Source organism: Mytilus galloprovincialis, chromosome 13 (assembly GCF_965363235.1).
Source record: "Mytilus galloprovincialis chromosome 13, xbMytGall1.hap1.1, whole genome shotgun sequence".
Taxonomy (NCBI): domain Eukaryota; kingdom Metazoa; phylum Mollusca; class Bivalvia; order Mytilida; family Mytilidae; genus Mytilus; species Mytilus galloprovincialis.
Window position 1 is genome coordinate 39,912,558 of NC_134850.1, and position 22,739 is coordinate 39,935,296.

Genomic DNA, 22,739 nt, shown 5'->3' on the forward strand with positions numbered 1-22,739 from the left:
TAATGTACATTTATTTGATTTTCTATATCGTTGAACATTTTAAATCTCCTCGAATTTTGTAGTGAAAGCGTTATGTCAACAAAGTAAAATTTGTTTATAGATCTCTATTCAAATAAAGTAAACTTGGGATTTAATTTCATTAGTGTTCACATTAGCAAATAAGAAAAGAGAATAATGCATAATATTTGACTGAAATCTTCTTGATATATATTGTATTGAATAGAAAAAGTTGTTGAAAAGGGAAAGAAGGCTAATAATATTTTGTGACTTGGAAATATTTTTCTATGCAGTATTGGATGAGCAGAAGGCGAATGTTCAGAAAGAGGCAGGTGACTTGAGAGCCAGTCTACGTGAAGCTGAGAAGGCTCGTCTTGAGGCACGTCGTAAGTTGCAAGAACTACGTCGACAATTGAAACAATTAGACGGTGAGAGGAACAAGCTAGCAAAGGAAGTGGGAGACCTGCAGAACGGAGTGGCTAGGGATGAAGAAAAAGAGGAAGAGTCCAGGAGAACTTCCTTTGATCTCAAACAAAAGGTATGCATTGGCTTATTGTTTTTGTTTTAAAATAGTTGTTAACTTCTCAAATTTGTAAACTTTGAAACTATATGTTTTGATTTGGACCAATGAAAGGTTCAAAGAGAACATATAATTGTGGTTACTTTGTAGTAAAATATTTGTGTAATCTATCCATAAATGAGCTATAGGTTATGAAAATTAATCACAAGATAGAGTTTCTGTGAAACACTGGAATCTTTAAATCGATTAGATTATGTATATAGATTTCTTTGCAATAAAAACTGACACATTAATGTTCAGTTTGTTTATTCAAATTACATTGATAAATTTCACAGAGTTAATAATATACGGAATCCATGTTAGGACTAAAACAGTTACAAATTGATTGTTTTCTTCACAAAAACATATATTTTGCTGTTTTTTATAATTTGCATACAAGAATTCACACCCTGTCCAAATTTGTATTAGAGTTCTGTTTATCATTGCTTGTGTTTCTGCCGTTTAATAAATTAATAAAGCATGTAAGTCCCATAATCTTTTTATCGCGGCATTAGGACAAGAAACTTTTGAAAATAAAGATCCTGCTTCTTCATAAATAACAACTTCAATTATTAAAAAAATTGCTTTATTTTTTAGGTGGTTGAGACAGAAGCCAGTCGTGAAGACCTCAGAAAGGAACTTGCTAACACTCAACGTAAGATCGGTGAAGTTATCGAGGAGAGCAGAATGAATTACCAGATGGCACTTGAAGACAACCGCAGAATTGAAAGAATAATGGAAGACCAGAGACGTAACTTAGAAATCCAACTTGAAAATACAAATGCTGAAAATGAAGAATTGCAAATAAGGTTAAATGAATCTGAAGGACGAGTCAATGTCCTTGAAGCAACCCTAGCTAGACTAGTGGATGCTAAACGTGACATCGAAATCAAACTTAGTAGCATTGTGTCAAGTTTGAGTAGGACCATTGGATTCAGACAAGAAATGCCAAGAGCCCGCAGTCCAGTGAGGTCCCGATCCACCAGCCCAAGGCGGTCCAGACCAAATTCTCCAGCTAAAGGTAAACTTGATGTGAAATATTTAAAACAATATTACTTTTGTTAGATGTTTATTTTAGATTAAAATAGAAATGTGAAGAAAATGAACTGAAAGAACATGAACTTTTTACTGGAAAAACATAAACTTTTTTACATCATTTTAACAAGGTTGCCTTTTCCCGTGATTGCAAGATTTAATCATGGAAGATTATGTCTTAATTTACATGTTGTCAAAGCACCGCTTTTACAGACTTGTGCTAACCTAATTTGTATAAGGGCTGATTGAAATGCGTGGCTTGTAAATGTTGTACTTATGGTTACATGTATGTTGTATCTTCATTTAATTATTTGATTATCGTTTATAGGATTTGAGAATACATCTGCCACCACTACTGAAGGCCGAGGTAGTCCTATTCAAAGAACTGGGTCACCTGATAGAGCAGTAAGTCCAATCAGAGTGTCATCACTAGGTGTGTCACCTTCCAGATTTGAAATGGCAGCTGTTGATGTGGACCCAGAAGCTGTCAGAATGGCTCTCCGTGACTTTGTTCATCAGTTGGCTAATGCTGAGAGAGAAAGGGTAGGTTGGATGTTTTATTTTAAAACAGTGACAAGCAATACATATATTGTTGTGATCAATGTGTTACCTTGGAAGTTTGTTTAGTTTGAGGAAAATTTACTGCAGTTTTTTTTTAACTTTGTTTCTTTTAAAAGGTATAATAACACTAAAAAGATGAAGATTTTTTATGAGCTTAACATATTTCTAAAGGAGGATGGTATATAGTTTTCATGAAATTAAAATGCAATGAATGCGAAAACTGCAACTTATTGAATTGTCTCCCTTGTAGGATGATGCTCTTGCCAATACAAAGAGTATGGGAATACAACTTCAGGAATTAGAAGATGAGAAGGGCAGAGTAGAGAGACGTTTGGAACAATTACAGAAATCTCTTGGAGATGTGGAGGAAGGTTAGTTAATTTTTTACAGTTGCTCAATATCTAAGCTCTATGTATAACAAAGTAGATCATTATCTATTTCAATAGTTTCAAATGAATCTTTTTTAGAAATGATTGGTCATGTTTATTGCTTAACTGATCTCATTCTAATATAATGCTAGCCTTGTCTTGTTGTGTGCTTAACTTATCTCATCTTGGTTTGTGTCAAACTGATCTAATACCAAGATTTGTTAATCAAAGGGAGTAAATACCTGTCAAACATTAAGGTATGACTTCAGATGTGTTTTCAGCAAAATAAAATATTTGTAAGTATTACCCTGGTGTGAATTGATGACTTTGTAAGTGGATTTAAAAAGTTTGAAATGACCACTTTTGATGAATTTCTGCTGACAGACTTGTGAAAAGCAAATACTGAAAGAGTTAAAATGTTATTTAATGGTCTTTAAGGTGATTGTATTTTCACACCTTACTCAATAATTTTTGGACTTGAATTCCATCTTATATTTTTTTAGAGATATTTCATGACTAAAAGACGGAAAAAACAACAAAAAAGTTATGAAATCTGAAATTTTAAGAGCATGATTACATTAGGAATAAGCAATTGATGAAGAAAGGAAATGTTTCATTTAATGAGTACACCTTTATTAGATCATACTATAAAAAAAAAACTTTGACAATTTAGAAAGTCATTTGTCTTTGAGGTGAATTTTGTTAACATGAACTATACTTGATTTTTCAAGTAAGTTTCTGTTTGATAGGGTGAACAGGAAGAAAAACTTGTAAAGTGATGGCAAAGCGACATCATTTATTTTATATTCAGTGTTGTAAAAAAAAAATGAAAATGAACCAAATCAAATTGAGAGTAAAATAGTCATCGAAGTTTTGGGTCCATTGATTATGGGGGTCTGACACTGTTTATTTATTTGGCTACAAGGTTCATTGGTTTGAGTATATGATAAAATTAAATGCTACCATTCAAACCTCAAACATCAAGTAGTCTTTTATTTGTAAACAGACCCCAGCTTGTAAACATGACCATGATGAAACATAAGCAATATCATGGTTGCATTTTTAATCGGTGTCAAAATTATATAAGGTTTCTTAGTGTATATTTATTCATATGCAGCCTCAGGTGCATGGGAAATCATGCACAAAGTTATTAAAATCAAAAATTAGGTTTATAAATAAGATTAAATAATGCATTATTTATGTTTAAATCTTGGTGGGAAATACCAATGAGAAAGTTGAGCCTAATTCAACTTTTAATCAAAATAAAATCAGAACTGGATTCATTTTAATCAGAATGAAATTATAACTGGATTTATTTTAATCAGATTTATATTTAATTGATTTTGTATTATTTGATTTTATCAACACTATTTATATAATGAACTACTGGTCATTTTCGGACATTGGCCTTGTATTACTTTTATACAAATTGCAGTAAACCTTATGTCTACTAAAAATTATATTGTACACTTGATAAGTTTATGGTAGTAAATCTTGCTATGAAATTAAACTGAAAACGCTTGGTTCTAAAATATTAAAATACCGAAATTCCCTGAATCATCACACGGAACATTCAAAGAATGTTAATTGAAAACAATTTAATTCCTGAGGTCACCTAAAATATCAATATAAACTAGATAAAAACAACCTAGCAACGCGGAGCGGAGAAAGGTAAACGGATATTTGCGACAGTAAAATCAAGTTTTACGAAGGCTAAGCTTAAAATACAACACAATCACCTTCATTCTAATGCCACATATTAAAATAAATATCATTTAATAAATATTTTAGCTAAAAAATTGCATAAATGAAAAAGTCCGCGAAATTGTAGAATCGTCTTTAGCATCTAAACAATGTGACGTCATATGTATACTTTGGATGTCAAACATGAATACGAAACGTATTTTTACTTTTGACACCTCAGAATGGTTTCAATGTAGACAAAAAGAAGATGTTGAGGCTCAAAATGTGACTATCTTGTTTATTTTTTGAGAAATTACATACCAAAAAAAATTGGAATCCAAAATGGTGGCTTTCTTAGTTACGGACTGGTAGAAGGTGGAATCTAACCCCTCTAAAATACATGTCAACGTAACAGTAACGTAACTTTAAATTACACTAACCACAAGATGAGAAATGTCAATGTAAAAAATGTGTAGTAAACAGTGAAATAAAAGTTGTGTGCTGTTAAATACCTTCATACTATTTTGTGATCTTTGGTACTTTCACACTAAAATATTTACAATTGTATTGATCCACCTGAAGAATTAAATGTTTGGATTTAATAGATAGTTCTGTTTAATTGTGTTTGGGATTTTAATCGTTGAGATATAATGGCATACAAGATATATCTACTACCGAGTAGTTTGATGACACATGCGTTGGGACCAGATAACCCAAGCTCGCTTCCTTACAAGAATGGTGCGTGTGTTTAGAGTATTTCCCAATTAAATTGTGTGAAAAGGGTTCATAGGAAGGTGAAACTTTAACAACCAATAGAAATTAAGTTTAGATTGCAAGTTTTTGTTTACTTTATAAATTCATTGGCATTGTTCTTCTGTTTTAGTTTTCAATTTAAATTTCATCTAACAGTTGTTTTTTGTTTACTTTATAAATTCATTGACATTGTTCTTTAGTTTTAATGTTCAAGTTAAATTTCATCAAATACTTAACAATATTAATGCATGACTTAGATTTCTTAATGAACAAATCAAGGATTCTTTTCATTTCAAATAAGTTTTAATAAATAAAAATTGCTACCAGAACAAATGTTTGCTGGTTATATATTGATTTGCTGATTTAACAGTGAAGCTAACTCTGGACATTTATACATTTGTTTGTACCATGCAATTCATGCCTAATCTGACTAAAATTAAGTATGAATTGTAAAAAAAACAGCACTTTTGTTATTCTAAAAGGCTAAAAAAGTCTTTCAATAATTTATATCTATGCACTTCAGAAAGACAAAAAGAACATAATTTTCATGTCTATTTTATGAATTCAGAATGATGTATAAGTGTTTAATATATATAGAGATCAATTTTGAATCCCTTATCAAATCAAATGTAATTCAGCTGAATAGGCAGTTTTTAAAATATTTTCTTTTCAAAATTAATCTTTAATTTGTATATGTAAACCACACAATAACTAACTTTATTATATACTTAGTAGTAAATACAGATAAATTGTATGCGTAATACAATCATTGGCAAGTATGCTGTATCAGCCACCCGTGATGATATCGATATCAGCACGGTTGCAAAAGCTTTATCACACCTTTAATCTATATGACGTCACATCATCGATTGCAGTCACTGTTACATAGGCTTTATCAAACCCCTTATCTGTATGACGTCATGTCAAACCTATAATCTGTATGACTTCATTTCAAACCTTATTATGTGTATGACGTCATTTCAAACCTCATTATATGTATGACGTCATGTCACATAAAAAAATCTACGTGAAGTTTATGTATATAATAAAGTGTATATAATATGGCTTTTTCAATATCACACACCGTATCAACCCTCAACCAATATAATCCCTCGAGCAGAGCTCTTGGGATTGTATTGGTGTCTCGGGTTGATACGGATGTGATATTGAAAAAGCCATATGATATTCTCTATATACAGTTAAGAATTGACTGGTGTAATTGAGAACTGTAGAATAAATAAATTGTGTTTCATGTCTGTATATCCTGTATGGACATGATACAAAATATAATCATTATACAGTGTAATAGACAGGGATAAGTAGGAGCTTATAGAGTGTTATTAGATCATAAGGCCAAATTTTTAAAAAAAATGTGTCTCCAGTACATTTTCTAACAATATGGGTTAGAAAATTTGTATATGAAATACAATTTAAGGCTCAAAACAACAACCGATACATTGACTTTAAGCATCATTTTTAAAAGTCTGACTTATATTATTGATGTTAAAGGTTATTGTAAGTTTCAGTATCATATATACCTGTACAGGTAACCTACCTGTAGTTTATTAGATCTATTGATTTTATAATCAATTTCATTACAGTTTTACGAAGGCTAAGTTTAAAATACAATACAGTCATCTCCGTGTTCTAATGCCACATATTAATATAAATGATTAAATTAACAGTAATCTTAGATGTTTCATTCTGAAAAAGAAATAAAACTGAAGTTGAAAGATTTGAAAGATACTGAAATACAATAACAATGCCCAAATTATTTTAGTGACCAGTTATTTTTTTGGTTTAAAAAGAAATCAGAGTTAATGCAATAATCTAAAATCTATAGTCTTTTACAGCATCTTATTAGACCTCTCATCAATACTGTGAATTTACCTTGGGTAAAGAAGACAATTATGTCACAAATTTTTATTAAAGTATAAGGTAAAAAAATACCTTTTGCCACGGGTAATACTGCCTTAAAGAGGACTTTTGTACTTGTTTTCTAGATGCTTTTATTAGAGCAAAATGCAATATATCTTAAAACATTTATTACATATTACAGACAAACGTGGAATTGATGGACGTCTTCCCAGTGCCCATACCGCCCTTATGCTCCAAGAGGAGACAATTCGTCGCAATGAAAGGGAACGCAAGATTATGCAAGACAAAATGAATGCTTTGGAGCGCAGTCTGACCTCTGCAGAAACAGAGAAACGTCAACAGTTGGAGATGATAAGTAAGATGAAGGCTAACGAGGGCAGACTAGATGATGATAAACGGAACTTGAGACAGGGTCTTGAAGATGCTGAGAACAGATGTACTAAACTAGAACTGGCTCGTAGATCTCTAGAGGGTGACTTACAGAGGTTCAAACTGTTGATGAATGATAAAGAAACAGAAAATCTGGTAGGTTTATCTATCTTGTTCTTTCTGTAATGATGAATTTTATTCATATTGCAACAAACATTACATAGGAAATTTTAATGGAATATAAAAAAAATACAGGTACATTTTGTCCGATACCAATTGCTATCCACTGTATACACTAACTGAAACAATAAAATGGTTAAGCATAAATTTTCAGGCACATGCACTGATTGGATATACTGTGAATGGTGGCTTTGGGGAACTGATAAATTTAAGATAATTGACAAAAGCACATTCTTGGTAATAGTATTGACTCCCCTCTGTAAATGCATAATATTAATTAATTGATTAAATCAACATTGATTTTGTAAAGGTAACAAGGCTTTTCACCGATTGAACGCAAGAAACAGAATCACATGAATATTTAATAATAAGTCAATTTCTGTTGGCTGCAGAACCTTAACCTGGGGTACAGAATAGGAGCTACATTAAAAAATAAAACGAAAAAGCCTTATATATATGTTTGCATTAACTTAGATAAAAAATTACATTGATTTTGTATATTTCACTAACATGTTTACAAACTTGGTTTCATCAAAATTGAATATTGTAACATAGTAAACAAATATACCCTTTAAAAAGACCTGTTATGGTTTTCCAACATCTGGTCATCTGAAATGTTCATAGTTCTAAGAACATTTTATCATCAAATACCTTAGAATAAGAAATGTACAGGTATGAAAAGAAAGATTTTAGTAAGGAGAATTCTGGATTAGATATAGTACTTAGGCATGTCCAATCGGATAAGTTTAAGATGGTACTTGTAGAAAATGATGCTAGAATTCCTCCTGTGGAAGTTATAAAGGTAGGATAGATACTGGAATCAGACAGTCATATTTATACATTTGAAGAATCAGATCTTGTAATTCATTTTAAAAAAAAATATCCCTAAAGTCATAAGAAACCTCAAATTAAAAATAATAATGCATATATTTTTTATAACCCAATGGATAGTTTTCATTATAAAACTTATGTACATATACTTTTTTCTGAAGAAAATTCTTTAATTTGTTCATATTTAGAAGAAGTTTACTTTATTTTCATTGCTTCCTTCCAGGAAGCAATTCCCCGACATATTTTCCTTATGCAAAGTGACCTTAGTGTGACCCATCTCGTAAAATTTCCGGTGATCGCAATACGCATGGATGTCCATAAAATGAACTATTATCTGATTGTACATGTTAAACATGTGCTGAATATCCATGCTGTTTTGTTGATTGTTGACAAACAGGTGACAATGGTTAAACTTCGGCTTCAAAACATGAACTTTAATTACCTGCCATGTTTCACAACAACACTGACAGATTGAGAAAAAAAAATGACGATTATACGAAATTTATGCGAAAAAAATCATAAAATAGTGCCCAGAAGACTAAGTTTATGATGTTTGTATGCATTGGTCCAAGAATTAGAATACCATTATTTTTCACTGGTCACTTGTTTCATATGACTTTAAAGTATTTTGTTTTCTTTTACAGGTCCTGACAGACAGAGTAGAAACTCTGAACAAACAGATACAAAACCTTGACAGCAAAGCCCAGTCCTTACAGTTAACTGTAGACAGATTGTCTCTTACCTTGGCTAAAACTGAAGAGGATGGTATTCAACAGAAAGACAAGGTATATATCAGTTACTTGTACATTTAAAACAAAATAGTCTACAAAATTATTGGCTATAATCTATTGTTAAGGTAGATGTGGGGTCTCAATTAAAAACAATAGAATTTATTCTCATTAAGCCAAAATGTAGGCAAGTTGTGCAATTTTGAAAAATAGAATAAAATATATGAGCCACAGTGATTTTTCAAACTAAAACTTGTGTGCCAAAATGTCAGTTTTGTAGAGATTATACATGGAAAAAGCACTTTTGTGTGAAAAGATAGAAAATTAAGTGATAAAAATGGCAATGGCTCTTATAGAAATAAGAATAAAATATATGGTCACTTTCATGTTCTTGTTACAGTCAAATAAGATTTTTTTTTTCAATATTACTTAATAAAACAAAAATATCTCAGTTATCACCCCTGATAAACCAAAGTTTTAAAATATTGAATGAATAATAATGTTTAAATTTTGGCAATACAAAATAATGTTAACATATGATAAAATTCAAAAAAAGTTATATGTTATTTAAATGGAAAGTGTTTGGAAATTTATTTTTTTTGCATAAAATTTGCTAATCTGTTGTTTTATTTGATAACAGGTACAGTCATTGACCATGTCCTTATCAGACAACAATGCTGCCCTTAATGAGCTACAGGAACGTATTCAACAGTTACAGAGGGCACTCACCAGCAGTGAACATGATCGTAGGGTACTGCAAGAAAGATTAGATTCCACTAGGTATGTCAGTAATTAACATGTAAAATAATTTTAGAAACTAGAAGTTTTAGGGTCAGATACTCTTAATTTTTCAATTCAAGAGAAAAAAATGTTGTGGACTACTAAAAGTTAGAAGGTCTATGTCTGATGTCTGAAAAACTGGTCCACCATGGTGATAATTGATCAATCAGTCCAGTGGCATAAATATATTTTCCTGATGCTCGAAAAAAACTGAAAAGACCTCATTCATATACTGTAAATTCGGAAATTATTGCGTGCATTTATTATTACGAGTCTGTCAATTAAGTTTAAAATGTGTTTTTAATTTTAGCGACATCGAGAAAAATCCTGTTTATTACATTTTAAATATTTCAAAATGCGAGTTTCAATTATTGAGATTAGGCCAAAAAAAAATATATGTCTGTTTCCTGTTTCCCGACCGACCCTGACTCAAACCCCCCGACCCTAGATCTTTTTATTCAAATCCGGCGTTTCCGGTCCGATCCAGATCCGTATTTTACTATGCCCAAACAATCAAAATGGCTGCTCCCAGCGCAAATGTGCTACAGGAATTAAGGTTTAAAAAATGCCAGCACTTGGAGGATTATTCAATTAAAGCTTCTTTAAAGGGATTAAATCATTTTGGGGTACAGGACCCTAACCAAACATGACATGTAACCGACTGCAAATCTGACAGGGAGTGCAAAAATAAAAAAAAAAAAAAAAAAAAAAATCCCGACCTACCGACCCTGATTTATTTGCCTTGGAAGCAGGAAACAGACATTTTTTTTTTTGGCCTTATAATTCTGTCGCATTTTTCGCAATAATAAAAACCTCCCAATAATTTCTGAATTTACACTATCTTCTAATGTTATATAAGTACTTTATTAAATGTTTTTAGCTTAAGTAATCAGATATGTTTATGATGTTAATGTAATAAAAGAAGACTAATAACCTAAATCTCTCTATTATTTCAGACAAGCTTTGAATGATGCCAAGAAACAAAATTACGACCTCCTTGAACGTGTACAGACATTACAGAATGACTGTTCTGAAAGTGAAGTCAGAAGGGCAGAGGTTGAAGGTCAACTCCGTCAGAATCATGGTGTAAGTTTAAATAGAATTGTTTAGCTTTAACTTGAAGGAATTGAGCCTAAATAAATTGAATTTGTAATAAGCATTATGTTTGACAGTAAAATTGTTTAATGTGCTATCTTTTATTAATTTTCATTCCTTTTAAATCAATGTTATGAAATATGATTCTTCAAAATGCTGATTTAAGTTTTGCGAAGCCATATGGCAACTGAAGTTTTTGGAAAAACTGTAAAAAAAAAACTTTATTTGGCTCTGTAATAAATTTCTAAAAATAGGAAAGGGATTCATCGCACTTTCTCTTTCATTATCAATGAGTTATCTCCACTTAGTAGTATATCATAAAAGTTTGTTTTGACCCATACACAATATCTTAACAGAATCTTCCCTATGAACCATATCACTAATTCATATGACCTTTCTCTTTCCTAAGGTGCTTGTTAAGAGAACAGAAACTGAACAAGAACTGAACCAGATGGTACAGAAACTAACCCAGGATAAACAGAACATGCAGGACCATATCTCAAATATATCTCGTAATCTGTCCACTGTCGAGACACAGAAAACAGAGATGGAGAGAAAATTCATCAGACTGGAGAAAGATAAATCTGCTCTCAGGAAAACTTTAGACAAGGTCAGTAATATAGCAAGGAGAAAGTTAATAAATATAAAAAGATGTGGTATGAGTGCCAATGAGACAACTCTCCATCCAAGTCAAAATTTGTCAAAGAAAAACCATTATATGTCTAAGCATGGTCTTCAACATAGAACCTTTGCTCACAACAAGCAGCAAGATATAAAGGGCCCAAAAAATTGTAAAACCATTCTAACTGGAAAACTAAGTCTGCTATTAAGAAAAAAAATATTTACTTGAACTAATGGTTTATGAATTATGTGATGTCTTGGAGACCTCTGCTACTACACCTAGGTATGATTTTATGACTGACTGTTTTACTTACAGTTTTTGCCATTGTGTTGCCTGTTTAGCTTTGATTTACATTTTATAATGGCTCTGATATACATGTTTACAGCATGTTAGTGAAAATTTTTAATTTTGGTTTAACATTTACTGTCTTTTGCAGAATTTTTTTATTTTTGATAACTTGAATTCTTTTTAGGTTGAACGTGAAAAACTGAAGACAGAAGAGATGACTAACACTTCACTGATGGAAAAGGGATCCTTAGATAGATCATTGGCTCGTCTGGACGAAGATAACTGTGATCTCAATAAACAAGTACAACAGCTCCAGGCACTGTTAGCAGAGGCTGAGCAACAACATGCTCAGAGGTAAGGCATATGTATAATATCTAAAAGTTCAGTTAGCCAATTCACAGCAAATTTTTTTTTAATAGATAATGTATTATAAAAAATGAATAATCTGTAAAAATTGAAATGTTGCTTTTATGTATTAAAACACTGCTGGTAAAATAACATGTAGTGATTGGTTTAACGCCGTCACGTGGTGACCCCCTATAAGAACATAGGTTAGTAAATTTCATAGGGGTTTCATGACGCGTTAATGGTGACGTCATCTATTACAATTGTTGTATTTCATTGTTTATATTTCAACATAACGCAGCAGAAAAAGTCCACTGTGCGATAAATTCGTTATATGGTTAACTACTGACCCGTACAGACCATAGAGGGTGAATAAAATCCATAGGGGATTCGGCCTACACCCTCACCCCCTATGAATTTTACTAACCCTCTATGGATTCATAGGGGGTCAGTAGCGAACTATATAACTTATAATAGAAGGACATTTGCATTTATCTCTAACATTTTCCTTTTGAAAAAAGTACATAGATATTCATTACATAATTCATGGATTTGTAACAAAATCATGGAAACGTAGTTTATTTGGGAAACTAAATGGCATTTTTCCCAAGATAAATTTGTTTATAAATACATTGAAATAATTTTTTCATTTTAGATTGATTGATGTAACCACAAGACATAGAGCTGAAACAGAGATGGAGACAGAGAGACTCCGAACTGCTCAGATGCAAGCTGAAAGAATGCTAGAAACAAGAGAGAGATCAAATAGAACTAAAATCAAGGGTCTTGAAGAAACAGTATGTACTTGTTTTTATTAATGAAAAAGGGGGATTGGAAAAAATACTTAATTCCTATCAGAACATTGGATAAAAGTACAGTTAATTTTTAAACACTAAAACTACATTGTAATATATAGTTGTTGAGAATATAATGAAATTATCATTCAAGAAAGTCAATAATATGGTCTATCTCCTCAAGAAAATAAATCAACTATTTTTTTAGATGTGACATTTTATATTCCATGTAATCACACCTGTAAATTATTATGTTTTGTTTCAATTTATTGGTGATCCAATTTGTAATTTTTCACCTAGCCTGTCTATTTAGATTGTCCTTTACTTTATGTGTTAAGCGTTTTATTGAAGCACTTTTAATTATACTAATATTCTAAATGTTTATTTTAGGTTGCCACATTGAAAGACCAACTGTCCACAGAGATGAAGAAACGTCAGCTTTACATTTCACGTAGTACCCGTACCGGTGATTAAATCCGTGATATCCGTTCCATACTGGACTCTTCATTATCAAATATCTAACGGGACCAGTCGTCTCTTGATCCGCTCATCACGGAGACAGAAACCAGGAAACTAGACGAATCCTTAGAATTCCGTGGAAGTCACAGATCACAACCAAGACGAAAAACAAGTCCAAATCGTTCACCAATGAAATATTCTGATAGGTTGACATCAACACCTGCAATGCGTCGAACCCAGAGTCCCATAGCACTGCGTAAAAACTGTTAAAATAAACTGATACTTTAAGCCTTTGTATGAAAGATCATGTGACAATTATTTATAGCAATTTTGTGTGTTTGTGAAGGTCATTTCTGTTTTTTTTTAGACATTTCTGATTTTTTAGACATTCAAAATGCATTTTTATGAAGTATTCCAGCAACAAAATCTTTATTCAAGAGATAGAAGCTAATTTCTTCTAATTTTTAAGTTTTAAGTACTGTTAGTGTGACCTATATTAGAATCCAATAGGTCGGTTGACTATTTACTTTGGTCGCATTTGAATTCCGCCATTGCATGATTAATTAAAAAAAAAATAGTCGGTAAAATCTTATGATCGAAAACAATGGACTAAGCAGGTTGTTTACACTGTCAACTTTCAACAGGCTCAAGCAACATTTTCGAAACTATTAGGTCATGTTATCTTTAATTTTGTTACAGGTACTAAATTTTAGTGATATTGGGCCTCAAACATTAAACCGGTCATGAACTATGTTTGTAAATTATGTTTGTGCTTTTCTTGACATGCATTGTGACGTGTTATCGTATTCATTTTATATTAGAAAACTATCGCAGTTATATTAGAAAAATATTGCAATCGGACGAACGAATAAACAAACGGACGGACGGACATACGGACGCACAGAACAGAAAATATAATGCCCATTAATGGGGCATAATAAATGAGGCATACCAATTATCTGGAAACGGCGTCCATCAGAGTTATTAATTCAATGCAAACAGACAGCTTAGCAGTCAGTGAAAAAGTAATAGAGGTTCTAGAAGCAGAAGAAACAACACTTCTATATTGTGAAAGGACAAGACGGGGACGAGCCATAAAAAACAAGTCATTTGATCGATTTCTTTTAAAATTAGCATCCTATACATTAGTTTTTCATGTTTGCAGGGCGGGAGATAAGAAAAGGGGGCCGTAAAAGGAGAAGAGGGACGAAAGAAAGGTGAGAAGGGGTAAGAGAAAGAAGAAAGGTACCCCCTGTCCGCCCCCTCTTATATAACATTGCTAGTTTTACAATGTTCAAATGTTTAAACGTAAAAAAGTATGCACCATAGTTTCAATAAGTTATTGTATTTATTGTTTAATTAGATTGAATAAATGTATGTATAGATTTTTTGAATAAGGTCATGAATGGTTCGAAAAGGAACAGAAAGGAGTACCAAATGTTCTTGAAGAAAGGCTTTGAAAAATTACGGGGAAAAAATCTGTTTTCCATAAAGGGTCGTTGTGGATGAATCTTGGGACATTCTGAAATTCATTCGATAGATTCTAACAGAGTTGAAAGCCCTGACCAGATGTGATTTTATGGAAAGTATTTTGCGGTTACTTAAAACTGAATTCATCCAAGTTGCTCCTCGGTGATTTATGATTTTTATTCTCATAGAATATTGTTGTTTTAAAAATAGCTTGAATTTAGCTGTCATAGCCCCAGCAAAAAGTGGATACATGAGATACAATTTTTTTTTTTTTTGCTTTCTAAGGCAGATTCTGTTTTGTTATAATGTGTGTTAATTTTTATTTTCATTCTATTTTCACATATTTAGTCATTCTATTATATGTTAGGTAAGATATAGCGAAACATTACTTTTTAAATGCTAATTATTTAAATATTCTAATATCAACAATATTTGGCAAATGTTCTATATCAATTGTAATCAGTTGACCTCATTTTTCAACATATAAGTCAAGATCCATCAGAAATTGAAGATATGCCATGAAAACTGTTATCCGTCCTTTTATTTATTTTTTGTTTTATTCAGTCAAAGGATTTATTATTTACAACACTGAATGACTTTTTTTGCTGCAAGGTATATTTATATATAATCGCTAGTTTTACAAAATAATTTTCACGATATGTCTCGCTACTGAGCTCTTCCTCACATCTCTACCAGAACTGAAATGTTTTCTGCAAATTTACAGCAGACCTGCTGCTTTTTTCCTTACGTTTACTGTAACAATCATGTTTCCTTAGTTATAAACAATTTATGATTGATTGCATGGAAAGTAGGATAATTGCATCATTTATATTTATATACATTTTTTTTATCAAAATATCTGTGATAAATGTTAAAACGTATGCACCATAGTTTAAATGAATTATTGGATCCATTGTTTGATTAGATTGAATAAATGTTTGTATAGATTTTTTGAATAAGGTCATAAATGTTTCGAAAGGTCATATAAAGGAGTACCAAATGTTCTTGAAGAAAGGTTTTGATAAATCGAGTAAAACAAATCTGTTTCCATGAAGGGTGGTTGTGGATGAATTGTAGGAAAATCTGAAATTTCATTCGACAGATTCTGGCAGAGTAAAAATAACCCGACCAGATGTGATTTTTAGGAAACATTTGAGGTTACTGAAAAATGAATTTACCCAAGTTGCTTCTCGATGATTTATGATTTTTATTCTCATATAATAATGGTGTTTCAAAAAATGCTAGAAGTTAGCTGTAATAGCCCCAAAAGAGTGGAAAAATAAGACACCCTTTGTTTTGGTTTTGTTTTTTTAAGGGAGATAATCTATTATTGTTTTGTTGATTCTTTTTAGTTATTATGTGGGTTAATTTTAAATTTCATTCTATTTTCACATATTTAGTCATTCTATTATATGTGTAGGTAAGATATAGCGAATCATTAATTTTAAATGCTTTTTTAATATTTAAATATTCTAGTATCAACAATATTTGGCACTTATTTTATATCAATTATAATCAGTTGACCTCAATTTTCAGCATAAAATAAGTCAAATTATTTATACAAAATAGAACGATCTATTAGACATTAAAGAGTTGTGATTAAAACTGTTATCCATCATTTTTAAGTTTATATAAAATCGCTAGTTTTACAATATTTTCGTCCAGATGTGCCTCATGACTGAGATTGTCCTCGCATCTTTTATAGAACTGAAATGTTTGCTGCAAACGTACAGAAGATCTGTTGCAGGTTTGCTACAAACAAGTTTCCGGATCATTTGCAAATGTGTGCAGCTAACTGCATACTATCTTCATGCAAACATTGCAGGTTTTTGTCGCAAACGTGCGGCAAGTTAGTTTGCAGTAAGATTGCATAAAAATGATAATAAAGAAATTGCAGAGATCTTTAGCCAGTCTATGTGTTTTGCGAGAACATTGAAAAAAATATACAATATTGAAAGGGCATGCCATGTCACTTCCCGCATTAAACTTTTGTAATTGATTAAATATACACTGTTTTAATAAAGCTCATTTTAATTCTGTAATGAAATAATTACCTAGCTTTATGCTCGATACATATTTGAGAAATATTTGTTTATATCTTAATTAATAAAATGTTAAAAAGGCTTTTTTTTTTTGGAAGTGTTGACTCATTACTAAGCTTTTTTCTCACATGGAAGTTATAAGAAATAAAACGTGTGTATGTAATTCAGTCTTTGTGGTATTTTTTTAATATAATGTTTATCAGGTCCTTGAAGTTATGAAAGCCGTAGCGTAGACATATGTTCTGCATTTCCAGAGTGTAACCTTGACAGAATCAACAACTGCTAAAGATTGTGATGGGGTCAGTTTATCACAAGTTACTGGAGATTACTAGATGACATTTCATACACATAGAATAGGGAAATATTTAGGATGTTTAGTAATTAGAGAGCAATCCAGAAAAAGAATTAAAATCAAAAGAGCTTGAGGCAAGTATATGGTCATCAATGGACAAATATCAATTAACTATGACAAACTCTTAATTATCCCAAGGAGGTTATATGAGAAGGAGAGTGAACACTTTGCTTGATACAAAATTAGCATTCCCAGGATAGCAGTTCGATCAGAGAAAAATGATCAAATTATAAAGAAACCGATATGTTTATCACCCACTTGACATGGCTCTCTGATGTACCGGGCTGTTACCGCGAGCAGTTGGGGCTATTGATAAATCGCATATGTCACGTGACTGGGTAATTAAAGTTCAGGTGTATTTTTGGTAACGTGTTTATGATATGGAAAAAGATTTGACGCGCAATTTCATAATCAATCGTCTGTCTTCGGTTAAAAAAAGATAAAGAAACGACAAAGTTATGAGGGTTTAAAGGAAACTTACTGTGGATTCATTTATTTTCGTGGGTATCAATTTTCGTGGATAGAGAAAAAAAGACGTTTCGTGGTATACGTAAATTCGTGGATCGCTGAATACAAACAAACAAAAAATCAGATACGTAATTTGTGAATTTCTTTTTGATTTAGGAGATCATATAACCTCCTTGGTGTGATCAATAATAAAACAAACAAAAAAGAAGGAATTCATTGAAAAAAGTTTTGATTGTCAAAATCCTCGCCTGGTCATTTTAGGTTTAAAGTGTTCATTAAAAACTTCTATTACAATAATGGACAAAGACAACTTATTATTTGTTTGTTTTACAATTTATAAATGCTTGTCGGAATTCTATAATGCAATCAAAACTTTTTGATTGAAAGCTTATTTCCCTAATCACGATATAATAAACAGTCATATAAGTAAAAGGTGTGAAAATAAATGTTCCTGTCATAAACAATATTACCTACGGGCAATATCCCCGTACTTAATCCCATTGATTTTCAATCACTAGTAAACCAAACTAATCTATGACACGGTAATTAACAACTTGCAGTTATTTTCCATGAAGTTTTAATCAATTTTAAAAAGTAAATTATCACTGATATTCGATTTATTTATTATTGATTTAATTGAAATACTTGTATCTTCTTTCAATAAAAAACACGTGTTATGTTACAATGTTTATCGCTAGTCAACACTTTACTAGAAATGCATAACATAACCGGAAATAAACATCCCACTCCATACACATTTATCGGGATTATTCTTCGTTGAATTCTTAAATTCGTGGTTCGCTGTGACCCACGAAATCCACGAAAATTGGTATACCACGAATAAAAATGAATCCACAGTAGTGTGCGATTTTTATTCAACACTACATTTCTTTAAACAAAGATTTTTGCTTCACCTTTCAATTTCTGTTTATGAGAATTGGCAGGTAATAATCATAGAAAATATACGAATATGCAAAGTACTTTAGTTACGGTGACCGGTAACGACCGGAAGGAATATTTGCAGTTGAAACATAGAGAAATTTATCGGGAACAACGTAAAAATGACTTTCTGTTGATATTAACATTGACGGCAATGAGACGGATATTCGTTTCATTTCTATTGGTTGTAAGTTTACTTTTAACATAAAGTTTTAATTTTTAATTACTTAATAAAAAATATTACAAAAAATCCTTTTAGCATGTCAATAATTGTATAACCGGTCAGTTTATGATACCTCGGGTGTTTCCGTTCTTACTCTGGTATGTAATAAGGACAAAATCTCCCTCTGTGACAGAGTCGATCTCAACTAATTATCACCCACTTACAGAAAAGTCGGTAACTTTTTATGTGTAATTATCGTCTTTCACCCTCTCTCCTTCACATATAACCTCCTTGATTATCCTAATTGTAGAAAAAGGTGTATAAATATGACATCATTCAACACTAAATTTTCCTAATGAATAAATCATATGTAAAGGCAAACTTTGTCAAGGTTGCTGTTTTCATTTCCAAAATATGTTTTTGTCATCTTAATATTTCTTCTTGACCTAAGAAATGACATAGAAAATGATACCAACGATGCGAGTTCATTTGCAGAATATCTAACTCGAGATTTGTGAAAAGATTCATTTATTCAGAATATCATAAAAGCATTATACAACTGACAGTTATGGGGAATTATTTCATAAAACAAAACTGAATAAATGACAAAAATTGCAAAGACGGGGAATAAATACCGCCACAATCCCCAAGTCCAAGATTTGGCGAGAGCGCCACCCGAGACATCCTTGGAGTCTAGTTTTATGACAAAAAGAAAAATTCAGAAAATACAGATTATTCAAAATCAAAAATATAGTAAAAATTACAAATGAGGCAGTTAACCACTGCCTGACCTGTTTGGCAAGTAGACATATCAATGTAAAGCAACCCTTTTAGAACTTAGCATTCTCATCACCGGCTTGTCATACTGTTTGCATTTTAATTGTTAAACTTGAGGTTGAATTCAACCTGTTACCAAGATTGAGGTAACTAATATGCGTAAGTTACACAGAGTGTAACAGTATAACCAAAGACAAAATATATATCTATAGATAAAAGATGAGCAAAATGTCTGAGAACTGTAAAACTTTGTAATTTTCTTTTTTGGTTTTAACTGCAATTTCTCCTATCATGAGGAAACAATGAAATGCCAAGAACATCATAGCCTTTAATTAGAACTGGTTGAACTGACCCGGTTTAACAGGGGAAACGTTCAACAATAATTTTGATAATATCTCTTTTGTAAAGGGCATTCTAATGTCACAGGAACTCCTCAAATTTTGTTTACACTTGGTAATTTTTTTTATTTAACTTTTGAACATAACAGAAATATAAGATGCTATTGTAGACGGTTTATAATTTTGCAAGAACAGAAAACTCATAAAATGAAAAACCATCATATGCGTGGATAGATAAGCATGTGATAAAGGGAAGCGTTACTTACAAAATTGATCTTATGCTTCCTACATCATATTAAAAGATGCCCTTGTTGAAGATGATAGTGAAGCCTGCAATAATGTTCTCGTCATAAATTCAAAAGATGATATTGCACTGAAACTGGAGCTAGACTTATCCATGTTAACCAATGAGCTATATGTTGGGCTTTCTTAAAAGAAAAGCCAGACAACAAATCGCAAACTACATTTGCCTAACCCTGAATAATATCTGCTTTAAAATGAATATAAAACTTTAACGATGCCAAAACTAGTCTGCGGACTAATTTAATTCAAATGACGAAGTTTTATTGATAATATTAGTGTAATTGAAACATATTTAGAGGCCATTCTCCCTCAAACCAAGTACCGCCAAAACCAGCAGCATATTCCCCATGTTCTCCAGCTGCGTCTGATTTGGAGGATCTCATTTTTTTAAATAAGAATATAGATTTCCATTGTATTAAGACATAAAATCAAACCATGCCCTCAAATCGGCACCAGCTTCTGAATTAAGTGTTATTCCATAATTGGGATATGACCCATTGTTAGATCAAATAATCTTCTTAGGTATAGAAATACGACACTACAGGCAAAATTCAATAAATCTAAAAGAGAATGCAATTCTCGATGAATAACCTTCTTTTTTTTTGTTGCTATTTTTTTCTGGTTATCGAGCTACCATAGCCCTAGAATCAACCTCAATGCTATATATTGTTAAGCATGTTGTAGGTAATTAAAGTTTTTGATACAGTAAAAAAATGTGTTAAGTGCTTCAGAACACTTGTTAGTATTTACTTCCCCTACAAAAAAGAAATCATCAAGCAAATGTGAAACCCCTCTAATTTGAAATTATCTATTCTTAAACTCTGAATTTAGTTGAATTTCCTTGCTCTGTCATATCCTTTGAGGAAAATGTTTCATTTATTTACATTTATTGGTATTGGTAGACTTGTGGGTTGTAAGCCACTCTTTACATAAGACTGTGGCATGTTTTTTTTTTTATCATGTTTCACACATTGGTGCTTATGTTTGCAGTTGTCACTGGAGCAGCCACCTGTTCGACAGTGAGTCTAGCAGTAACCAGGTGGGAATTGACTGCTTTGGTGCTGAACCCGGCGTTCAAAGGGAGGACTTCCATTTGTTTATTGGATTGATTATTTGATGCATAATTGGTACTAGTATTTGCATGATTTAAATTATCATAAAAGGCATTGCGCCAAAGAACATCATTTACAACTATCCAATAAAATTTCATCCCTCTGCATACCTTTCTAAATGTTTCATCATATGCTTTTGCTATGTTAAACCTAAATTGCTCTGACATTGTCCTAATATCATATGAATATTTGATGACTTAAAAAATGTTCACATGGTTTACATAATATATAGATATAAAAAATTTAAAGGCTGCAGTCAAACGATGGATTGTCAAATAAAGGCAACAGTAGTATACCGCTGTTCGAAAGTTATAAATCGATTTGGAGAAAACAAATCCGGGTTACAAACTAAAACTGAGGTAAACACATCAACTATAAGAGGAAAACAACGAAACAATAGAAACACTGCATTACAACAAAAAACCAAAACGACAATGCATACATTTGGTTTTGCATATTAGGTAGAAATTTAACTGCTTTCGAACTTAAAAGAACTTCATCGTCTTAATCTTCATTAAAATTTGAAGAAAGGGTGACAAAATCCAAATAACTATCAGACATAATTTCTTTTCTGATTTTTTTCGCAGAAAATTAAAACCCAAGGGTATGTATTTCTAAATTAGTAACTGACTGTAACAGAGTTGTCAATACCTAATGATTGGTCTTTCTTGTGTTGTTAATATAAAAAAGAAGATGTGGTATGACTACGTATATAATGGCTGTGAAGTATCCTGCAACTGATAAATCTGACGTCACAGGTGGTACCAATGAGCAGTGGGCGTTGTGTCAGGGTGACGACGGCAATGTATGCTTACTCTCTGTTGGGAAATCAGGGCCGGTGACCACTTCCTGTGTTGCACTAGAACGTATACCACACACACTTGACAATCTGTCATCTGATATGCGGACTCCACTGCTGTCGGTTAAGTGTAAACCAGCTCCCCTCAACTGAGTGATCATTTCTGCAGCTTTTTCATCCGCTGTTGGCTGTGCTGTTGTACTTGCACTGCTCATCATATAAGCTGTTGATGTAGTTAGACAATTGTTTCGGACTCGTTTTCGCCCTCTTGGTGGATAAGTAGTTTCAGTCAGTACCACGGGATCTTTGACAAGGTAACTTTCTGTTGAGTCGGAAGGGGCAGCTCTTTGTTTAGGCATCTTTAAAGCACACACAAATATATTTTGAATACCTGATAATGCCTGTAAACTTACAATATAACATCAAAAAAATATGCGTTTATCACTTATTTAATACTATTCAGTGTATATTGTACATATAGAAAGATCACACTTCGACAATGTGGAACACACTCATGCAATATAATATGACAACTACATTGTAACCATACATGAATATAACTATGTAAGTGAATGGTACATGTAAAACAGTATATAAATGAAACCATCGAATCTGATACATAAATACAAAAGTGCACTATGTAAAGATGGT

At 31.9% G+C, this 22,739-nt stretch overlaps 1 protein-coding gene across 1 annotated transcript in view; it reads left to right on the forward strand.

The window, feature by feature from the left end:
* LOC143057532 (uncharacterized) overlaps positions 1-14,711 on the forward strand; it is a 29,490-nt gene extending 14,779 nt beyond the window's left edge. Inside the window, 12 exon segments of the mRNA XM_076230844.1 lie at positions 291-535; positions 1,154-1,577; positions 1,920-2,134; positions 2,403-2,523; positions 7,016-7,359; positions 8,859-8,999; positions 9,583-9,722; positions 10,679-10,808; positions 11,227-11,427; positions 11,912-12,081; positions 12,728-12,869; positions 13,257-14,711. Coding sequence (XP_076086959.1) covers positions 291-535; positions 1,154-1,577; positions 1,920-2,134; positions 2,403-2,523; positions 7,016-7,359; positions 8,859-8,999; positions 9,583-9,722; positions 10,679-10,808; positions 11,227-11,427; positions 11,912-12,081; positions 12,728-12,869; positions 13,257-13,595 — 2,612 coding nt within the window. The 3' untranslated portion in view covers positions 13,596-14,711.
* Positions 14,712-22,739: the final 8,028 nt, after the last annotated feature.